This window comes from Lampetra fluviatilis, chromosome 64 (genome assembly GCF_964198595.1).
Source record: "Lampetra fluviatilis chromosome 64, kcLamFluv1.1, whole genome shotgun sequence".
Lineage (NCBI taxonomy): Eukaryota > Metazoa > Chordata > Hyperoartia > Petromyzontiformes > Petromyzontidae > Lampetra > Lampetra fluviatilis.
Window position 1 is genome coordinate 1,179,482 of NC_136338.1, and position 21,904 is coordinate 1,201,385.

Below are 21,904 nucleotides of genomic sequence, written 5' to 3' on the forward strand. Positions count from 1 at the left end.
TACGGCGGCGGTGCGTAAGATAACTCGGGAGAGAGAATCCGCATTGGATTGGCCCGCGGGACGTTTTTGTTTCGCTCGTGTGCGGCATCGTGCCCCGACCTGCCCCTCCCGTCTCGGCCCCCTTCTCGTTCCCACGCCGGGCGTGCGGCGGCCACGTGACGGGCGCCGCGGCGGTTGACGCCGTGCGGCGGTTGACGCTGCGCGGTTTTTAGCGCACCGCTGTTGAATTTGAAGCCCGCCCCCGAGCCGAATGGCTCGACGAAGACAAACAGGGTCCCCCCACCGCTCACCCACCCACCCACACGTCTAGCCACCCACCCACCTAGCCACCCACCTACCTAGCCACCCACCCACCCAACTTCCCAATCACCCATCCGCCCACCTACCCACCCGCCCATCCACCCACCCACACACCTTCATCCAGCAGTGGAGCGACCAAGGGGGCTGTAGGTTGCCGATGTTTCTATATAAAAAAACACAGAGCTGTGTAAAGCCCAGGCTGCTGGGACCCCCCCACCCTCCACCATCTCACACCCCCTGGGGCTTCACGGCCCTCTGCCAAATGCTGGGGAAAAAAACGAAGCAAATATTTCAAATTGCCACCTCGAGGAGGCGGTGAAATACTGCGGCGGGCCACGAAAGTTGACACCTTCAGAAGGAAGAGAGGAGCGGTCCCTCATCCCGGGGGGGGGGGGGGTGGAGGCGGGGGAGAGGATGGACTTGCACGCCCTCGCCTGCCATGGGAGCGTGGAATTTCCACCGGCGACGCGCGTGGCCCAGAGGTCGCAAACGGGTTTTGATTCCTTACCCGTACCCGGCCGCACCAGGGTCGCGAACGGGTACCCGTACCCTACCCGTACCCTACCCGAAATGAGTGACAAACGGTGACTCACCAGTGACTCACGGCCTACCCGTACCCGGCCGCACCAGGGTCGCAAACGGCTACCCATACCCGGCCGGGTATCGGTGGGGTACGGGTATCGGGTAGGGTACGGGTATCGGGTACCCGGTTGCGACCTCTGGCGTGGCCGCAAGCGGAGGGACGCGTGTGTCCTCTCCTCTACCTCGTCGGCGTCCTCGTCGTGAAGCGATGCGCCAGCCGATTCCTCTCTCCGGCCCCGTCTTGTTATCTCGCGAGGAAGTGGAACGTCAACAACTGGGGGGGGGGGGGTGTGCGGAGGAAGCGAGTGAGGCGCTTCGTCGGATGCGGATTGAACTTTAGATCGTTCAGCGGCGCCCCTCCTTAAACTCCTTCCCTTCCTCTCTCAACGCTCACCTCTTCTCCATCGCACCATTCCCTTCCCTCCTACCCTCCCCTACCCCCTACCCACCCCTCTACCGTGACCCGTACCCCTCCCTGTTCCCTACCTACCGCCTATCGTGCCCCCATCCATTGCTAACCCCCCCCCGCCTCTGCACGCTCCTTCCGTCTAAAGAATTTCCGTGTTCCGTTTTTTTAAAAGTAATTTCGCAGCGTCCCTTGGATCATTTCGAGGCACGCGTGTGTGAGATGTGTTTCGTGCTGCCTGCCGCTACAGAAGAAGGACTCGCGAAGGCCGGGACACGGTTTGGGGGGGGGGGGGGGGCGCAGACCAAAACCACGCCCGTGCCACCTTTGTCTCCCCGGTACTGACGTTGTTTTGTCTGTTACACGCAGCACCAGGTAGTCGTGTGAGGCTGGGTGGGAGTGGGAATCGAACTCGGGATTCGCCGGATTTTTATCGCGATGCGCTAACCGCTGCCACCGCCTCTCTCGCTCACGAACTCCGCGCTCACGAACTCATTCACTCTCGGCTGCAGGCGCCACGTGCTGACACACGCTCTCACGCACAGAGACAAAGATCCCCCGTGTAGCCTTAACAGACTGTTGAGGCAAGTGCTGTTTGCGAGCGCCTATGAAGGCCAGAACGGCACGCGAGGTGGTGGGTGGCCAGCACCACGCCCGGCCGCTTTTGTCTCCCCAGTGGCGATGTTTACTACATACCAGGTACTCGTTTGAGGCCGAGTAGACCTAGGGGAGGCCCAGGACCGGTTCAGATAATCGTCACCGGTGTTTGCCGTGAGCCCGAATCGACCTCGGGTCACCAGGTTTTCCCGCGCACACACACACGCTCGCACGCACACGCTCACACGCTCGCACACACACGCACGCTCACACGCTCGCACACACATACTTAGCCGCAGGCATCGCACTATTACCCACCCACAAATACGCTCACTCGCATGCACATATTCACATGTGCACACAGCTGCAAAGTAACACGCATGCTCGTACAAAGACAAAGATCACCCGTATATCCTTCAACACACGTTTGGGGGCAAGTGCTGTTTAATGGCCGGCACGGCACACGAGGGGGTGGATTGGCCAGGACCACGCCCGGCCGCCTTTGTCTCCCCAGTGGCGATGTTTATTGCACACCGCACCAGGTACTCATTTGAGGTTGAGTCGACCTAGGAGAGGATGCCCAGGACTGGTTGAGACAATCGTCACTGGTGTTTGCCGTGAGCGGAAATCGAACTTGAGTCGCCGGGTTCATAGCGCAGCGTAGCGCTAACCACTACACTACCGCTCTCCATGCTCACACACGCACGCTGTCACACACACACACACGCACGCTGTCACACACGCTGTCACACACGCTGTCACACACACGCGCACACACGCACACTGTCACACACGCTGTCACACGTACGCTGTCACACGTACTCACAAACGCTGTCACACACACGTACGCACACACCCACGCTGTCACACACACGCTGTCACACGCACGCTGTCACACACGCTGTCACACACGCGCGCAACACGCGCGCTGTCACACACGCGCGCACACACGCACGCTGTCACACACGCGCGCACACACGCACGCTGTCACACGCGTGCGTACACACGCACGCTGTCACACGTGTTCACACACACACACGCAGTCACACACACACGGGCGCACACACACACACACGCTCGCACTTTGCCGTAGGCGCCTCACCACTCTGCCACATGTGACGTGGAACAGCCCTCGCCCTGCGGCCCAAGCTGGATAGAGGGCATCGCAACAAACGCCACGTGAATAATTGATGGCCCCCTACCCCAGCCCACCTGTCCCTTCACCCTCCCCCCCCGGCGTGGCCACGTCTCTTCCCCCCACCACCTACTCCCCACTTAGTACCGATCCCACTTCTTACAACGGCGCCAAATCGCCCGGCGATCATTTTAGGTCGTGGGTCTCTTGTCTTGATCGACGGAAGTCCACGGAGTTTGCAAGTCGCTTGCCACCGGGGGGAGGGGGGGGCTGTGCCAGCGCTGCTCTAAGCCACTGGGTTTAGCGTTCCAATTCAAGAGTCTCATAGAGCCAGGCTAAGGGTTCATTGTTAATTCAGGAGGCCCACGGGGCCAGGCTTCGGCTGCCGAAGGGGGCTCGCTGTTAATTTAGGAGGCTCGTAGGGGCCAGGCTGAAGCTGCCGAAGGGGGCTCAGTGTTAATTCAGGAGGCCTACGGAGCCAGGCTTCGGCCGCCGAAGGGGGATCAGTGTTAATTCAGGAGGCCCGTAGGGGCCAGGTTGAGGCTGCCCAAAGGGTTCGACGTTAATCCGAGAGGCTCGTGCCGGTCTCCCCCGTACACACGGCGGTGGCTTTCCGCTCGGCAAACGCACAGCCCCGCCTGGCCCGGTGGTGGCGGTGGTGGTGGCGGCGGTGATGGTGGCGGTGGTGGTGGTGGCGGTGGTGGCGGCAGCGGTGGCGGCGGCGGTGGTGGCAGCAACAGCTGCAGCTGCTGAAATATTCACGGTGCCCTGCGGGGTCGAGGGTGTTTGGGAGCTGGGGGGGGGGTGTTCACAATGAGTCGTTACGTCGCCGCCACCGCCGTCGTCATCACGGGCGCCACGGTGGCGAGGAGATGTTAACTCCCTCGCCTGGTATGCATGGGGTCACGAGTTCGATCCCGACGCTGACGCCTGCTGCTGTGTAGTTGGAGTTTGCGTCTTTCTCTCACTCTCCCCGTGGTCGCGTGGATTTTTCTCCGGGTCCTCCGGTTTTTCCCCCTCCGCGTGTTTAAGAATCGGCATCAGGCGTTCTAGAGAGTATTCGGCGGAGCTGTGTATCGTCTGCGGCCAGGTCGATTCTGAAAAGGAGCTGCATAGCTCAGCGCGCCTTGACTGGTAAAGTAAAAACAGTTTTGTTTTAATATTTTAACCGCCCCCCCCCGCCCCCACTACTAACAATATTTTGAGTAACCTTCTGACGATGCTGGTCGTCGCTAGCAGCGAAAGTTCGTAGCCCTCATTGCTCAACGCGCGTGGATCGTTCGGCGATGCCACGATCGTGGCTGTGCCGACAAAGCGGTAACTATCGGCCGCGTGGGGTTCGCCGCAAGTGACCGCTACGTCGTCCCCGTTCCGTGCTTTCTCGCTCGCGCCGACGATTTGGCTGAACCGGTCCTCCGGACTCCCATAGGTCGACTGGGCCTTCACATGAGTACCTGCCCGGTGCGGTGGCTAAACATCGTATGTGCGCGTGTCTGTGTGTGTGTGAGTGGAGAGCGGTCGTGTAGCGGTTAGCGTTCTGTGCTACGAACCCGGCGACTCGGGTTCGATTCCCGCTCACGGCCAACAGCGGTGACGATTATCTGAACCGGTTCTGGGCCTCCCCTAGGTCGACTCGGCCTCAAATGTGTACCTGGTGCGGTGTGTAAACATCGCCACTGCTGGCCACTCACGCCTCTCGTTTCTCCAGGAGGGTCGTGCCAAGTGTTCAGAGTGGGGAGGTGGTGGGGCGGGCGGTGGTTGTGGTTGCTGCGGCTGGTGCGGCGCGATCCGGATTTGAGTGAATCGGCGTCGAAGGCAGCGCCGTGAAGCGGTCGCGTCGCTGTCGGTTGCCCGGCGGATCGACGTTCTGACGGCATGGGGCGGTGGGGCGGTGGGCCGGTGGGGCGGTGGGGCGGTGGGGCGGGGTCAGCCGCTACCACGGGGAGAGGCTCGGGAGCAGCAGCGGCTCGCAAACTCGGTGTGCACGAGAACGTCCACACGCAAGCGAATCGGCGACGGTGACGATGATGCGGTGATAGTGACGACGATGACGACGATGACGGTGACGATGATGCGGTGATAGTGACGACGATGATGGTGACGATGACGATGGTGTTGGTATTGACGGTGTTGGTGGTGATGACGATGGTGCCATACACGGCGCGTGCGTGCGATGGTGCGGTAACGCGTGCGTGCGTCTTCTGTTTGTTGCAGTCACAACGATGGGACCACGAGCTTTGACCACCCGCTAGGCGAGCAGGCTGGCGACACCGCCCTGCTGCTACTGACCAATCAGTGAGTGGCACACACACACGCACACGCACGCACACGCACGCACGCACACACACGCACACGCACGCACACACACGCACGTGCCCACCCACCACACTGGATGAGTACGCGTGCGCTCTTCCGGCCTTCATGGGTGCCCGCTAACAGCACTTGCCCCAACAGTCTGCTGTGGCTATAGGTGGGGGGGAGGGGGGTGGTGGGATCTTTGTTGTGAGTCAGTGTCCGTGTGTGGGGAGCGGTGGCGCAGCGGTTAGCATGCTGCGCTACCAACCCGGCGACTCCAGTTCGATTCCCGCTCGTGGGCAACGTCGTCGCTTGATAACCGTACCGGACCTGCTGGGCCCCTTCCCCCTAGGTCGACTCAGCCTCAAATGAGTAGCTGGTGCAGTGTGTAAAACATCAACATTGTAGAGGCAAAGGCGACTGGGCGTGGTGCTTGGCACCCACCCCCTCTACTCGCTAACTGCACTTGCCCCAACGGTCTGTTAAGGCTACACGGTGGGCGGGGGATCTTTGTCTATATTTACGTCTTCTGTTTGCTTTATGGCTGTCACTTTATTTTATTTGTTTTACTTTTGTCGATTTGATGGCCCGAGGTCGTCACTCTTGTAAATGAGACACCCACTAATTCATCCACTCACTCACCCACCCACTCATCCACCCACTCACCCACCCACTCATCCACCCACTCACCCACCCACCCACTCACCCACTCATCCACCCACTCATTCACTCACTCATCCACCCACTCATTCACTCACTCATCCACCCACTCATTCACTCACTCATCCACCCACTCATTCACTCACTCATCCACTCACCCACCCACTCACCCACTCACCCACCCACTCACCCACTCACCTACCCACTCATACACCCACTCATCCACCCACTCACCCACCCACTCATACACTCACCTACCCACCCGCTCACTCACCCACTCACCCACCCACCCGCTCACCCACCCACCCACTCACCCACCCACTCACCCAGTCGTTCAGTCACCCACCCCCTCACTCGGTCGATTGCTCATTCACTCGCCCACTCACTCAGTCGCTCACTCTTGCGAACGAGTTCTCCGCCTTGTCACACAGAATCAACTTGAAACTTGGCGGCGACGATGACCCCCGTGTTGACGTCGGTATAACGCAACGTCTCCCCCAGGATTTCCGAATCGTCACAACCACAACAACAACAACAACAGCAGCAGCCGCCGCAACAGCAACAACAGTTCTATCATCATCAGCAGCAGCAGCAACATCAGCAGCAGCATCAGCACCACCATCATCATCATCAGCAGCAGCAGTCGTCCACCCCGCCCCCGGTCCCGCGACACCAATCCCATCACTACCAGCAGCAGCAGCAGCATCAGCAGCAGCAGCATCATCTCCTGCACCCTCACCACTACCAGCAGTATCAGCAGCACCAACATCATCATCAGCAGCAGCAGCAGCTGGGCGGAGGCAGCGGCGGAGGAGGAGGAGGGGAGGAGGAGGCGCTGCTGGTGGTGTGTGACGCGGCACCCGCTCGCCCGGTCAGCGTGTCCAGCGGGAACTCGGCCACCGCCGCCATGTCCGCCCACCCGGCAGGGGGCGAGCACGACGGGGGGGGCGCCCCCCCCAGCCCCGTGCCTAAGGTGCGTACGTGCGCGTGTGTGTGTGTACGTGCGCGTGTACGTGCGTGTGTGTGTGTGTGTGTACGTGCGCGTGTGTGTACGTGCGTGTGTGTGTGTGTACGTGCGCGTGTGTGTACGTGTGTGTGTGTGTGTGTACGTGCGCGCGTGTGTGTGTACGTCTGCGTGTGTATACGTGTGTGTGTGTGTGGGGAGCGGTGGTGTAGCGATTAGCGTGCTGCGCTGCGAACCTGGCAACCCGGGTTCGATTCCCGTTCACAGCCGACACCAGTGACGATTATCTGAACCGGTCTTGGGCCTCCCCTAGGGCGACTCGGCCTCAAATGAGTACCTGGTGCGGTGTGTAAACATCGCCACTGCGGAGTCGGACGTGGTGCTGACCACCCACCCCCTCGTGTGCCGTGCCGGCCTTCTTAGGTGCTACTCGCTGACTATACAGATCCCCGTAGTCAGTGAAGGCTATACGGGGAATCTGTCGTAGGTACAGCTGTGTGTGTGTGTGTGTCAGCCGATTAATCTCTGGGTGCGGTTGAGGGATGGCTCCCTCGCGGTCGACCACTCTGCGTGTGCTGATAATCTGGTAATTGACACTCTGGGAGTCGTTTAACTCATCTGCCGAACCTGGAGCATGCCACTCGGAGGGGGGGGGGGGGATTGCTTCACTCTTCTGTCAAATCGTCCAATGCTGATGGTTGATGTAATTACCAGCGTAGCGTCATACTGAGATTGTAAATGTTGTGGATTTACTCTCCAACACACCGGTGGGCTGAAGTAGTACACTACTACACTATACACTACTACACTATACACTACTACACTATACACTACACACTACACTACACACTACACACTACTATACACTATACACTACACTACACACGACACTACACTATACTATACACTCCATACTACACTATACACTACACTATACACCACTATACACTAGACTATACACTATACACTACACACTACACTATATACGTAACTAATTGGCGTTTATTTACGTGACAAATCCCTCGCTAATTGGCGGTGGAGGGTTACGACACGACATTTATTTTTACGCGATCGGACCCAAAAACCTTGATTATGAATGATATTGCGAAAGTTTCCTGCGTGTGAAACGAACAACCCCGGCCTGCCTCTACGCTGCTGCACCCCATCACACGCTCCGCCCCCACTGCACTCTGCACCAGCGAGGGATGCTCCCACTTAGAGGGTGGAGGAGTTGCCACAGCTGGGCGGTGTGCAGAGGTCGCAAACGGGTTTTGATTCCTTACCCGTACCCGTACCCGGCCGCACCAGGGTCGCAAATGGGTACCCGTTCCCTACCCGTACCCTACCCGAAATGAGTGACAAACGGTGACTCACCAGTGACTCACGGCCTACCCGTACCCGGCCGCACCAGGGTTGCAAACGGGTACCCGTACCTGGCCGGGTACGGGTAGCCGGGTATCGGGTAGGGTACGGGTACCCGGTTGCGACCTCTGGCGGTGTGCTTCTCTCAACGCCTCCGCTTTGGCAGCGGAAGCTCCCCGGCTCTAGACCGTTAGAGCGGCGTTGTCCTTTCACCAGGCCGCGTAACGCTGCGCGCGTGGGAGCTGCCGTACGATCTGGGGCTTTGTCGTAGGTTTTTACCCTTTAAACTGGTACAAAACTGACACCTTTATACAAGGCATCATGTTTGCAATAACCGCAACACAAGCAGTCAAAATGCAAACAAAAAGAAACAACTCTGATAATGATATGCACTGTCCTTGAAGTTGATTGGTCCACACCCGAGACAGCTTTCCTGAGAGCCTAGTCTCACATGGTGTTGGACCAGATGACGCCAAAAGGCGTACAACTCAAAAACAGCGCACTATCCGAGTTTTGAGAGCTCGGGGTAAACATTTATCTGGGGCTTGTCGCTCAACGGTTGTGCTCTCCTCTTCTCTACGCTTGCGACAACAGGGACCCTGTTTTCGCAAGCGCGCTTGCGCCGGTTGGAAACATTCAGGCCGGCCCCCGCCTATGATCCGTCACGGTTTTAATCGGGCCGGATTGTGCGCTGAGCACGCTGGCTGGGTCACGTAGCCCGCGTGTCCGGCCACCGCGCCCCTCCCAGGCATCTTACGATTTGTTGGATGGAGGGGGGCTGAACGGACGCGGCACGCGCTCGAGCGGGGATGGGCCCATGTGTTGCCAAAGGATTTGAAGCTCGCGGCATGAAGATCGGCCTCTGCGGAGGAGGCTCGTTAAGGACGCTACCGGACAGTGCCGGGCTAGGTGCGCTCTGACACTGCTGGGCAGTTGGAGGCAGTAGCCCGCCAGCAACAGCGGAGCGCAGAGGAGCGACGCTCGCAACAACGAGCGCAGCGCCGGGCGGCCTAAACACAGCGAGGGGGGCTCGGTGGGGAAGCCCTCATCCAGCAGTGGATCGGGGAGAGGGCTGCACGTGTACGTGCGTGTGCGATCGTGTGGTAGTGGTGATGGTGACGGAACGTTTCTGCGTGTGACGCAGAACGCCAAGGGCTCCAGGAAGCTGCAGAACTTCGGCAAACGCTCGCACTCCATCCGGCGGAACCCCAACGCGCCCGTCATGATCCGGGGTTGGCTTCACAAACAGGTGGGGTGGATTCGCCGACATGGAGACCCACAAACTCATCACATAGAGACCCATAGACTCACACAGAGACCCATAGACTCACACAGAGACCCGCAGACTCACACAGAGACCCGCAGACTCACACAGAGACCCGCAGACTCACACAGAGACCCATAGACTCACACAGAGACCCGCAGACTCACACAGAGACCCATAGACTCACATAGAGACCTATAGACTCACACAGAGACCCACAGACTCACACAGAGACCCATAGACTCACACAGAGACCCGCAGACTCACATAGAGACCCATAGACTCACACAGAGACCCGCAGACTCACACTGAGACCCATAGACTCACACAGAGACCTCTAGACTCACACAGAGACCCACAGACTCACACAGAGACCCATAGACTCACACAGAGACCTATAGACTCACACAGAGACCCATAGACTCGCATAGAGACCCACAGACTCACAGAGACCCATAGACTCATCACACAGAGACCCACAGACTCAGAGACCCACAGACTCGCATAGAGACCCACAGACTCACACAGACACCCGTAGACTCACACAGAGACCCACAGACTCACAGAGACCCATAGACTCATCACACAGAGACCCACAGACTCATCACACAGAGACCCACAGACTCATCACACAGAGACCCACAGACTCACAAACAGAGACCCATAGACTCACCACACAGAGACCCACAGACTCACCACTCAGAGACCCACAGACTCGTCACACAGAGACGCATAGACTCACACAGAGACCCACAGACTCACACAGAGACCCATAGACTCACAGAGACCCATATAGACTCATCACACAGAGACCCGCAGACTCACACAGAGACCCACAGACTTGCGTAGGGGAGTCTCGTCCTAACGTAGCGGCTGTGTGGCTGTCGGCACCGCAGGACAGCACGGGGATGAAGCTGTGGAAGAAGCGTTGGTTCGTGCTGTCCGACTTCTGCCTGTTCTACTACAAAGGTGAGCGGTGCACTCTGACCCCTGACCTCTCAACCCCAGCCCTTACCACCTCGGCCCCGATCGTCGTCGTTACCCCGGTTGCTTGTGACGTGCCGGGAGTCGCTTGGGCCGCGACGTCCACGCTGACTCCGCCCCTCCCCCCCACCCGCCCCGTGGCCCCCGCCGTGGGGGAGCGCAGACAACAAGGAGGAGGGTGTCCTGGGCAGCATCTCCCTGCCCAGCTTCCAGGTGAATCCGGTGGAAGCCGACGATAAAATCAACCGCAAGTTCGCCTTCAAGGTACGGTGGGCGAGCGGGCGGGCCTAGCGGGTGGGCCTAGCAGGTGGGCCTAGTGGACATGTCTAGCGGGCGGGCCTAGCGGGCGGGTGAGCAGCCCTCCGCGAAGCCGCAACACGTGCATCGGCGGTTAGCACGCTGCGCCGATCCGCGAACCCTGCGAGCCGAGTTTCGATTCCCGCTCGCGGTCAACAATCGGTGACAGATACCCGAACCGGTCCTGGACCTCCCGCCTAGGTCGACTCCGCCCTAAATGAGTACCACGGTGCGGTGTGTAATCATCGCCACTTGGGAGACAAAGGCGGCCGGGCGGGGTGCCGGCCACCCACCCCCTCGTGTGCCGGGATGCCCCCTTTCGCTCGCGTCACGGTGAAGTACGGTCACCGAGACAACGACCACGGTGGCAGATTGACGAACACTCTCATTGCGATTGTCATCACAACAATAAAATTTCGATTTAAAGCTTTCGTGACTGCAGGGATTCATCTTCTTGGTTCTTTCGGTAAAGTCACGTATAGAAGGGAAGTAATAAAATAATAAAAATATTTGTATTTTATTACGTTTTATTTTTATTATTCAATTACTTCCCTTCTACGTGACTTTACCGAAAGAACCAAGAAGAACAATAATATTCACCATCGTTTTAAGTGGCCGCTGGTCACGCGTGGTTTGTGTTCTCGGATGCGGCATGCCGTGTACGTGCGGTGTGCTCGCCATTGCACGGGGAGGGGAGGGGGTGTTTGTTTTTCTTTCTTACTAACGGACGAATCGTGTTTGTCCGGCTTGCTAACTTTTCGACCGCCCGCCCACTAACGGATTTCCCTGCCGCGCGCTCACTAACACCTTGTTCAGGTGGGCAGGGTGGGGGGCTCGGGTGGAGGGTGCGGGGGGTGCGACCGCTTGCCTGCGATGCCGCTCGCGCTGTCCCCTCGCTCACGTAGCGCGTGTGGTATTAATGTGTGTGTGTGTGTGGTATTAGTGTGTGTGTGTGGTATTAGTGTGTGTGTGTGTGGTATTAATGTGTGTGTGTGTGGTATTAATGTGTGTGTGTGTGGTATTAATGTGTGTGTGTGTGTGGTATTAATGTGTGTGTGTGTGTGTGGTATTAATGTGTGTGTGTGTGTGTGGTATTAATGTGTGTGTGTGTGTGGTATTAGTGTGTGTGTGTGTGGTATTAATGTGTGTGTGTGTGTGTGGTATTAGTGTGTGTGTGTGTGGTATTAATGTGTGTGTGTGTGTGGTATTAGTGTGTGTGTGTGTGTGGTATTAATGTGTGTGTGTGTGTGGTATTAATGTGTGTGTGTGTGTGGTATTAATGTGTGTGTGTGTGTGGTATTAATGTGTGTGTGTGTGTGTGGTATTAATGTGTGTGTGTGTGTGTGGTATTAATGTGTGTGTGTGTGTGTGGTATTAGTGTGTGTGTGTGTGTGTGGTATTAATGTGTGTGTGTGTGGTATTAATGTGTGTGTGTGTGTGGTATTAGTGTGTGTGTGTGTGTGGTATTAGTGTGTGTGTGTGTGTGTGGTATTAGTGTGTGTATGTGTGTGGTATTAATGTGTGTGTATGTGTGGTATTAATGTGTGTGTGTGTGTGGTATTAATGTGTGTGTGTGTGTGTGGTATTAGTGTGTGTGTGTGTGTGGTATTAGTGTGTGTGTGTGTGTGTGGTATTAGTGTGTGTATGTGTGTGGTATTAATGTGTGTGTATGTGTGGTATTAATGTGTGTGTGTGTGTGGTATTAATGTGTGTGTGTGTGTGGTATTAGTGTGTGTGTGTGTGGTATTAGTGTGTGTGTGTGTGTGGTATTAGTGTGTGTGTGTGTGTGGTATTAGTGTGTGTGTGTGTGTGGTATTAGTGTGTGTGTGTGTGTGTGGTATTAGTGTGTGTGTGTGTGTGGTATTAGTGTGTGTGTGTGTGTGTGGTATTAATGTGTGTGTGTGTGTGTGGTATTAATGTGTGTGTGTGTGTGTGGTATTAATGTGTGTGTGTGTGTGTGGTATTAATGTGTGTGTGTGTGTGTGTGGTATTAATGTGTGTGTGTGTGTGTGGTATTAATGTGTGTGTGTGTGTGTGGTATTAGTGTGTGTGTGTGTGTGTGGTATTAATGTGTGTGTGTGTGTGTGGTATTAATGTGTGTGTGTGTGTGTGGTATTAATGTGTGTGTGTGTGTGTGGTATTAATGTGTGTGTGTGTGTGTGTGGTATTAATGTGTGTGTGTGTGTGTGGTATTAATGTGTGTGTGTGTGTGGTATTAATGTGTGTGTGTGTGTGGTATTAATGTGTGTGTGTGTGTGGTATTAATGTGTGTGTGTGTGTGTGGTATTAATGTGTGTGTGTGTGTGGTATTAGTGTGTGTGTGTGTGGTATTAATGTGTGTGTGTGTGTGGTATTAGTGTGTGTGTGTGTGTGGTATTAATGTGTGTGTGTGTGTGTGGTATTAGTGTGTGTGTGTGGTATTAATGTGTGTGTGTGTGTGTGGTATTAATGTGTGTGTGTGTGGTATTAATGTGTGTGTGTGTGTGGTATTAATGTGTGTGTGTGTGTGTGGTATTAGTGTGTGTGTGTGTGGTATTAATGTGTGTGTGTGTGTGGTATTAATGTGTGTGTGTGTGTGGTATTAATGTGTGTGTGTGTGTGTGGTATTAGTGTGTGTGTGTGTGGTATTAATGTGTGTGTGTGTGTGTGGTATTAATGTGTGTGTGTGTGGTATTAATGTGTGTGTGTGTGTGGTATTAATGTGTGTGTGTGTGTGTGGTATTAATGTGTGTGTGTGTGTGGTATTAGTGTGTGTGTGTGTGTGGTATTAGTGTGTGTGTGTGTGGTATTAGTGTGTGTGTGTGTGTGTGGTATTAGTGTGTGTGTGTGTGTGTGATATTAGTGTGTGTGTGTGTGTGGTATTAGTGTGTGTGTGTGTGTGGTATTAGTGTGTGTGTGTGTGTGTGGTATTAGTGTGTGTATGTGTGTGGTATTAATGTGTGTGTGTGTGTGGTATTAATGTGTGTGTGTGTGTGGTATTAGTGTGTGTGTGTGTGGTATTAGTGTGTGTGTGTGTGTGGTATTAGTGTGTGTGTGTGTGTGGTATTAGTGTGTGTGTGTGTGTGGTATTAGTGTGTGTGTGTGTGTGGTATTAATGTGTGTGTGTGTGTGGTATTAGTGTGTGTGTGTGTGTGGTATTAGTGTGTGTGTGTGTGTGTGGTATTAGTGTGTGTATGTGTGGTATTAATGTGTGTGTGTGTGTGGTATTAATGTGTGTGTGTGTGTGGTATTAGTGTGTGTGTGTGTGGTATTAGTGTGTGTATGTGTGTGGTATTAGTGTGTGTGTGTGTGTGGTATTAGTGTGTGTGTGTGTGTGGTATTAGTGTGTGTGTGTGTGTGGTATTAGTGTGTGTGTGTGTGTGTGGTATTAGTGTGTGTGTGTGTGTGGTATTAATGTGTGTGTGTGTGTGTGTGGTATTAATGTGTGTGTGTGTGTGTGGTATTAGTGTGTGTGTGTGTGGTATTAGTGTGTGTGTGTGTGGTATTAGTGTGTGTGTGTGTGTGGTATTAATGTGTGTGTGTGTGTGTGGTATTAATGTGTGTGTGTGTGTGTGTGGTATTAATGTGTGTGTGTGTGTGTGTGGTATTAGTGTGTGTGTGTGTGTGGTATTAATGTGTGTGTGTGGTATTAATGTGTGTGTGTGTGTGTGGTATTAATGTGTGTGTGTGTGTGTGGTATTAATGTGTGTGTGTGTGTGTGGTATTAATGTGTGTGTGTGTGTGTGGTATTAATGTGTGTGTGTGTGTGGTATTAATGTGTGTGTGTGGTATTAATGTGTGTGTGTGTGTGGTATTAATGTGTGTGTGTGTGTGGTATTAATGTGTGTGTGTGTGTGGTATTAATGTGTGTGTGTGTGTGGTATTAATGTGTGTGTGTGTGATATTAATGTGTGTGTGTGTGGTATTAATGTGTGTGTGGACGTTGAGAAATCCTGGATAGCTCCATCCCCCCCGCCACACGTCTAGACTGTTTTAGCGATCGGCGTTGTTCGCTGTTCGCAAAGCGACGCTGCGTCTCGGCGTTGTGTCGCGGTAGTAACGGCACGGCGCGTCGCCCGCGTTTGGCCACCGTGGCGACGTCATTTGCCCCCCCCCCGCGGCTGCTGCTGCGCCCCTATGCGGTTAGACGACGCGGGGGGGCCTGGGTGCGATGGGGGGCCTGGGTGCGATGGGGGGCCTGGGTGTGATGGGGGGCTGGGTGGCGGCTCATGCGCGCATCACCGTCGTCGATGTGTTGCCGACCCTGCGTCCTGGTGTCCCCCCCCCCCTCCCGTCCGTGCCGCGTGACCCCCTGGGAACTCTGGCTGTTGGCTCTCTCCTCCTCCTCCTCCTCTCTGGGGGTCTTCTCGGCCGGGCCGCCGCTCCTTTAACAACCCCTCCGGCCTTGCGAGCCGCTCGCTCGCAAGGCGGCTTGGCTCGCCGGACAAAGGTACGCGCCCGCACGGCCGGGCTCGGGGTCGCGAGGAGTCGGGGGTGGAGGGGGGAGGGTTCCTGCCGCGTTTGTTTCTGGCCCAAAGCAGCTCCTCGGCTTTTCGGATGAAAATTTCCGTGCTGTCGCCGAGGGCGTGTTGGGATAACGAGCGTTGGATCTCCTGAGTGGTTGTGGGATGCCACCTTCCGCCTGGCGGATGCGCCGCTCTCTCTCGTCTCCAACGGAGTTGAAACCGGCGGCGATTTGTTTTTTCGAAGGCGGAAATTATTGACGTGTGCCGTACGTCGATTTAAAAAAGAAATAAAACTTTAGAGAAGGTGGGTGAAAGCCGACGGGAGTAAATGCTCGCGTCGAATTTTATTTTGTTAAACGAGTTAACCTGCATGTTATCGCACGGGGCTAAAACTAAACTAAAAAGCAAAGCTGAGCTACTCCGGAGGAAGCTGTTGGCCAAACAGGTCGGGGGGCAGGGACCCCCCCCTGAGGAAGGAGTCTCGCTGGGCCGAGGCTTTCCAGAGCGGTGAAGTATGGTCAAACAACCCCCGTGGCTGACACGGCATGGGGAGGCCTTCATCCGGCAGTGGATTGGCAAACGAGGAGTGGACAACAATGGCTATTATTATGGTCTTTCATTGATGAATCAATTACAATTAATAAACATATTTATGATTTTGGTGCACTGGAAAGCCTCGCTTGCATGCGAACAAATATGCACTTGTGTACACGCGTGTGATGTTTGTGTTCACACACGCACACACGCATTCACGCAACGTTTGTGTGTGGCTTTTTTTAAAGTATCATAAGTTAAATGCCAGACGAATACAACTGCAACAGTGAAGTTATACTTTGCTGTTACTTCGAATGCATCAAAGCAATGCAGGCAAACGGAGTTCGCGATGTAAAGTCTGGCCGGGTTATAACGCAGCTGACTGGGTTATAACGCAGCTGACCGAGTTATAACGCAGCTGGCTGAGTTATAACGGAGCTGACTGAGTTATAACGCCGCTGGCCGGGTTATAACGCCGCTGGCTGAGTTATAACGGAGCTGGCCGGGTTATAACGCCGCTGGCCGGGTTATAACTCAGCTGACTGAGTTATAACGCCGCTGGCCGGGTTATAACGCCGCTGACTGGGTTATAACGCATCAGGCTGGGTTATAACGCCGCTGGCTGGGTTATAACGGAGCTGGCCGGGTTATAACGGAGCTGGCTGGGTTATAACGCATCAGGCTGGGTTATAACGCCGCTGGCTGGGTTATAACGCCGCTGGCTGGGTTATAACGGAGCTGGCCGGGTTATAACGCCGCTGGCCGGGTTATAACGCATCAGGCTGGGTTATAACGCCGCTGGCCGGGTTATAACGCAGCTTGCTGGATTATAACGGAGCTGGCTGGGTTATAGCGCATCAGGCTGGGTTATAACGCCGCTGGCTGGGTTATAACGGAGCTGGCCGGGTTATAACGCATCAGGCTGGGTTATGACGAAGCTGGCCGAGTTATAACGGAGCTGGCCGGGTTATAATGAAGCGTTGTTCACGTTGCTCAAGGGCTAACGCTCGCAGCGGGAAGCAGGGTGACGTCACGTGAGCGATGCGAAGCGACGAGATGACCTGGAACTAATCGATGTGCGTGTGTGTGTGCGTGCGTTTGGTTTGTGCGTGTGTGCGAGTATTCGCCCGTGTGCTCGCGCGTCCGCATGTGCGTGTTCCTGTCTGCGTACGTGCTTTTGTGCCTGCGTATCTACCTACCTGCGCGCCTGCCTGTCTGCGTGCGTGTCTGCGTACGTGTCTGCGTGTGTGTCTGCGTGTTCCTGTCTGTGTCTCTGTGTACGTGCTTGCGTGCCTGCCTGCGTGCCTGTCTGCGTGCCTGCCTGCGTGCCTGCCTGCGTGCCCGCCTGCTCTGTTCTCCCTCCCCTCCCGCCCCCCTCCCTCCCCAGGCCGGGCCTCCGAGCCAGAGGCACGAGAAGCCGTCAGGGGGGGGGCGCCACTTGACTCGTGTGCCGTGGCAGGCGCGGCACGCCGGCATGCGCACCTACTACTTCGGCGCCGACTCGCTGGAGGAGATGCGCGTGTGGATGAAGGCGATGGCACAGGCGTCGCAGCTGCAGATGGAGATCCCGCAGGGGTGAGACGCCTCCTCCCCTCCAACCCCCCCCTCCCTCCCTCCCCCTCGTGCGTTTGCGCGCGCGTTGAACGCGCCGTACGTAGCCAGCCGCGCTAATCGGAGGTGCACGCAGGAAGGACAGCAACCTCTACACAAGAAATGAGTTCTCAAGAAATGAGTTTGTCAATCTCGATGATGACGACGATTTAAAATTGCGTAGCTCCAGCGGCGTCCCAATAACGGAAGGGAAGAACGTTCCAGACGGCCGCCGAAGCGCTTCTGAAAGCGCCGCGCGACGACAACGACGATGCGGTGACCAACCCCCTTTTTTTTTACGTCTGAGCCAAAAGCCGCAGCTGCTGCTGCTGCGAGGATGGGCCAGAGAGTGTCGCGTGGTGATGGTTATTTATAGCTCCTTTGCCGTCCACATCGGCTCGATCGTGCGGAGTCGGCACGGCCCACGGTGGCAACTCGGGCGGTAGCGTGGCGCAGGGTGGCGCAGGGTGGGGCAGGGTGGTAGTGTAGGGTGGTGTAGGGTGACACAGGGTGGGGCAGGGTGGGGCAGGGTGGGGCAGGGTGGGGGCAGGGAGGTGCAGGGTGGCGCAGGGTGGGGTAGGGTGGCGTAGGGTGATGCAGGGTGGGGCAGGGTGGTGCAGGGTGGTGCAGGGTGGGGCAGGGTGGTGCCGGTAGGTGTAGGGTGGTGCAGGGTGGGGCAGGGTGGGGGCAGGGAGGTGCAGGGTGGTACAGGGTGGTGCAGGGTGGTGCAGGGTGGTGCAGGGTGTACACCGCCTGGGGGTTCACAGCGACGTGGCCACGATAGCTCAACGAAGTGGCTTATCGTCACGTGAACATTTCTCGCAAGCCATCTACTCTAAACCGTCGATTTAGGTGACAAACCTTGCTCATTGGCTGTGTCGGTTGGCTGGTGTGTTCAACGCCACACTTATATCAGTTTGACGCGTAGGCTTTTACGTTGACTTGGTAATCCCCCCCCTCCACTTTCCGCAAGAGTGCAGAAGTGTGGTCATCACATCTACGCCTCTGTATAAGGAACGAAACAGGTGGAAGACTTCCCCACAAATGTGGCTGTCGCCTGATGAAGCTGGTTGTAATTACTGGTGAAACGTCACAGTACTCAGATTGTAAATGTTGTGGCTTTGCTCTCCAACACACCGGTTAGTGATGTACTAGTGACGAATTGTCACGTTCTGTTTACGTGACAACCCTTACTAGTTGGCTGTGTCGGGTGGCGGCGGGTTTAACGACACATTTATATATTTACGCGATCTCATCCGAAACAATTACCTGCGTTATCGATTCTAAATGTGGAGGGGAAAAAAAACGTAGGACCCGGAGAAAAATCCACGTGACCCACAGAAGAGAGAGAGAGAGAGAGTCGGGATTGAAACCACGACCTCCCGCGTACCAGGCGAGGTAGTCGACATCTCCTAGCCACCAGCCACCGCCGCGTCTCACGTGGTCTCCCCCCTCCATCCCTCCCAGCAACAGCGACGGCGGCGGCGGCGGCGGCAGCAGCAGCAGCTTGCGCGACAGCGCGGACGATAAACCGGCGAGCGCCGGCAACCACTCCCGCGGGCGAGCTGCGGAGGAGGAGGAGGCGGGGGGGGGGGCAGGTGCTCGTCGACGGGCTCCGTGGGGCGCCGGCGCTGGCCCGGTGGCGGCCGCCGCGCTCCGACGACGGCGGCGGCGACGACGACGACGAGGAACGGGGCGGCCCTCGCGGCGACGTGGAGATCGTGACGGAGGAGGGGCTGGCTCGCCCGCGGGCCGGCACGGACGACGACGACGACGCGGAGGTGGAGGCCGTCACGTCGTTCGCCGGCCCGTCGGCCGCGACCCGCGCCGCCGACGACGTCGATGACGACGACGACGGCGGCGTCGCTGCGGCGGAGGCGGCCGCGGAGGAGCTCCGGAGGCAGCTGCACGACGGCTACGACGAGAGGGGGGCGGCCGCGGAGCGGCGGGACGACGACGACGACGACGGCGGCGAGAGGTTCGACCCGTCGGCGGGCCCCGACCGCACCCCCGCGGAGGCCGCCGATCGCCCGACCGCCGGCGCCGCCATCTCACGGCCGGAAGCGGCGGCGACGTCCGGCGTGGTTCTACGTCACCCGAACCCGCAGCAGCAGCAGCAGCCGCGGCCGCAGCAGCAGAGGCCGCTGCTGCAGCAGCAGCAGCAGCTGCAGCGACACAGCACGGGCGGGCTGGGGCTTGCCGGCAGCAGCAGCCTGTCGGCGCTCGACCAGGACGGGTTTGGCTACGGGGCGGCGGGCGGCGCCGGCGAGGGCCACCGGGCGGTGGCGGCGGTGGCGGCGCTGGAGAGGGAGCGCGAGAGGGAGAAGCGCAACTCGATGGTGCAGCTGGAGCAGTGGATGCAGTCGCAGAAGGAGAAGAACGAGGGAGACCGCTTGAGGTGAGGGAGACGCCGGGGTGCGGTGGGGGGGGGGGCTTGGTGGGGGTAGAGGAGGGGTGGGGGGGGAGCAGCTCAAGGATTGGTGAGAGGGGGGTGGAGGAGGAGGGGGGGGTGAAAATGGGAGGTGGAGGGGGGGAGGTGGAGGGGAGGAGGTGGAGGGGAGGAGGTGGAGGGGGTGGAGGGGAGGGGGTGGAGGAGAGGGGGGTGGAGGGGAGAGGGTGGAGGTTGTGGGGGATGGTGAGAGACGAGATGTGGGGGGGGGCGGTGGGGAAATGGCGCGACGCCCTGGATGGCCACGTGTGGCTGTGTGAACCCTGCGGGCAGCAGCGGTGAGTCTGTGAAACCTCGAGCAAGGAACGGGCCCTGACCCCCTCCATCCTCCCCTCCCCCCCCCTCCTCCCCCCCCCCTCCCCCCGCAGCATCGCGTCCACCCAGACGCTGCCCCGGTCCATGCCCAGCTACCGCCAGTCGCTGGTGGTGGTGGGCGCCCCCTACCCGGACGGCTACACCTCGCTGCCTCGCCACGCCGCGGCCGCCTCCTCCTCCCTGTCGCGCCGCCCGCCCGGCGGGGCCGCCGGGCCCGCCGTGCCGTACGGGGCCGGCGGGGGGGCGGGGGGCTCCGCCGGGGGGCACGGCCCCCCCGCCGACGTGGTCTCGGAGCTGTTCGAGTGGCGGCAGCGCCAGGTGCTGCGGCACGGAGGGCACAGTACGTGAGCGCCGGGCGTTCCGGCGTGCGTCTCCGTGCGTGTCCTCGTGTGTCTATCTGTCTCCGTGTGTCTCCTCGTGTCTCTGTGCATGTGTGCGTGTCTCCTTGTCTGTCTCCGCGTGTCTCCGCGTGTCCGCGTGCTGTGAGGAGCGGTGGCGTAGCGGTTAGCGCGCTCCGCGCCACGAACCCGGCTACCCGAGTTCGATTCCCGCTCACGGCCACCAACACCACCGGTGACGATCGTCTGAACCGCTGCCGGGCCCTTCCCCTAGGTCGACTCGGCCTCAAATGAGACATCGCCGCTGGGCGGCGTGGTGCTCCCCACCCGCCGAACTCGCGCGTCTAACGCTCGAGTCTGACGCTCGACCCAATGTCACCCCCCCCCCCCGCCAGGCCCGGCGCCGCCCGGCGCGTCGTCCGCGCTGCACCGCTTTGCGGTGAGCAGCCCCCCGACGCTCTACAGCATGGCCGAGGTGGACGAGAGCGACGGGGCCGCCTACGGGGCGGGCGGCGACCCCGCCGGGTCGTACGGGGTCACGCGGGCCAGGTCGCGCAGCGAGAGGTCGCCCGGACACCGGAGGTCGCACGCGCCCGCCGGGCGGGTGGACGTGGCGGCGGCCGCCCCCCCGGCGGCGGCGACGCGCCACGCCGCGTTGCCGCTGGCGGGGCCGCACCGGCAACGCGGCGCCGAGTTCAGCCACGGCTACGGAGCGCGGGTACGGCCCCCCTCCCCCCACACACACACACGTAGGGCGCTGTCTGTCTGTTGGGTTGTCTGTTGGGTTGTCTGTCTGTCGGTTGGGTTGTCTGTCTGTTGGGCTGTCTGTCGGTTGGGTTGTCTGTCTGTCAGTTGGGTTGTCTGTCTGCTGGGCTTGTCTGTTGGACTGTCTGTCTGTCGGTTGGGTTGTCTGTCTGTCGGGCTGTCTGTCTGTCGGGCTGTCTGTCTGTCGGTTGGGTTGTCTGTCTGCTGGGCTGTCTGTCTGTTGGGTTGTCTGTTAGGCTGTCTGCTGGGCTGTCTGCTGGGCTGTCTGCTGGGCTGTCTGCTGGGCTGTCTGCTGGGCTGTCTGTTGGGCTGTCTGTCTATCGTGCTGTCTAACTGGCTGGCTGTCTGTCTGCTGGGCTGTCTAACTGGCTGACTGTCTGGCCGCCTGTCTGTCTGTCCCCACGGTCTCGCAGGGCACGCAGACGCTGGACAGGAGGCCCATGCCGTCCATGGTATACACGTCCACCCCACAGTCCATCCCGCCCAGCCTGCAGGGCCGCACGGTGAGACACACGCCCACGCTCACCCCCACGCTCACCCTCGCCGCTCACCCCCGCCGTTCACCCCCACGCTCACCCTCGCCGCTCACCCCCACGCTCACCCTCGCCGCTCACCCCCACGC

The 21,904-nt window shown here is 58.2% G+C and overlaps 1 protein-coding gene across 1 annotated transcript in view; it reads left to right on the forward strand.

Moving 5' to 3' along the window:
• The window catches only part of LOC144951864 (pleckstrin homology domain-containing family A member 7-like), a 158,674-nt gene that overhangs the window by 112,204 nt on the left and 24,566 nt on the right, over positions 1 to 21,904 (forward strand). The window contains 11 exon segments of the mRNA XM_078882214.1: positions 5,235 to 5,315; positions 6,477 to 6,948; positions 9,446 to 9,550; positions 10,462 to 10,534; positions 10,713 to 10,813; positions 17,213 to 17,400; positions 18,889 to 18,999; positions 19,001 to 19,813; positions 20,233 to 20,519; positions 20,913 to 21,235; positions 21,696 to 21,785. Coding sequence (XP_078738340.1) covers positions 5,235 to 5,315; positions 6,477 to 6,948; positions 9,446 to 9,550; positions 10,462 to 10,534; positions 10,713 to 10,813; positions 17,213 to 17,400; positions 18,889 to 18,999; positions 19,001 to 19,813; positions 20,233 to 20,519; positions 20,913 to 21,235; positions 21,696 to 21,785 — 2,644 coding nt within the window.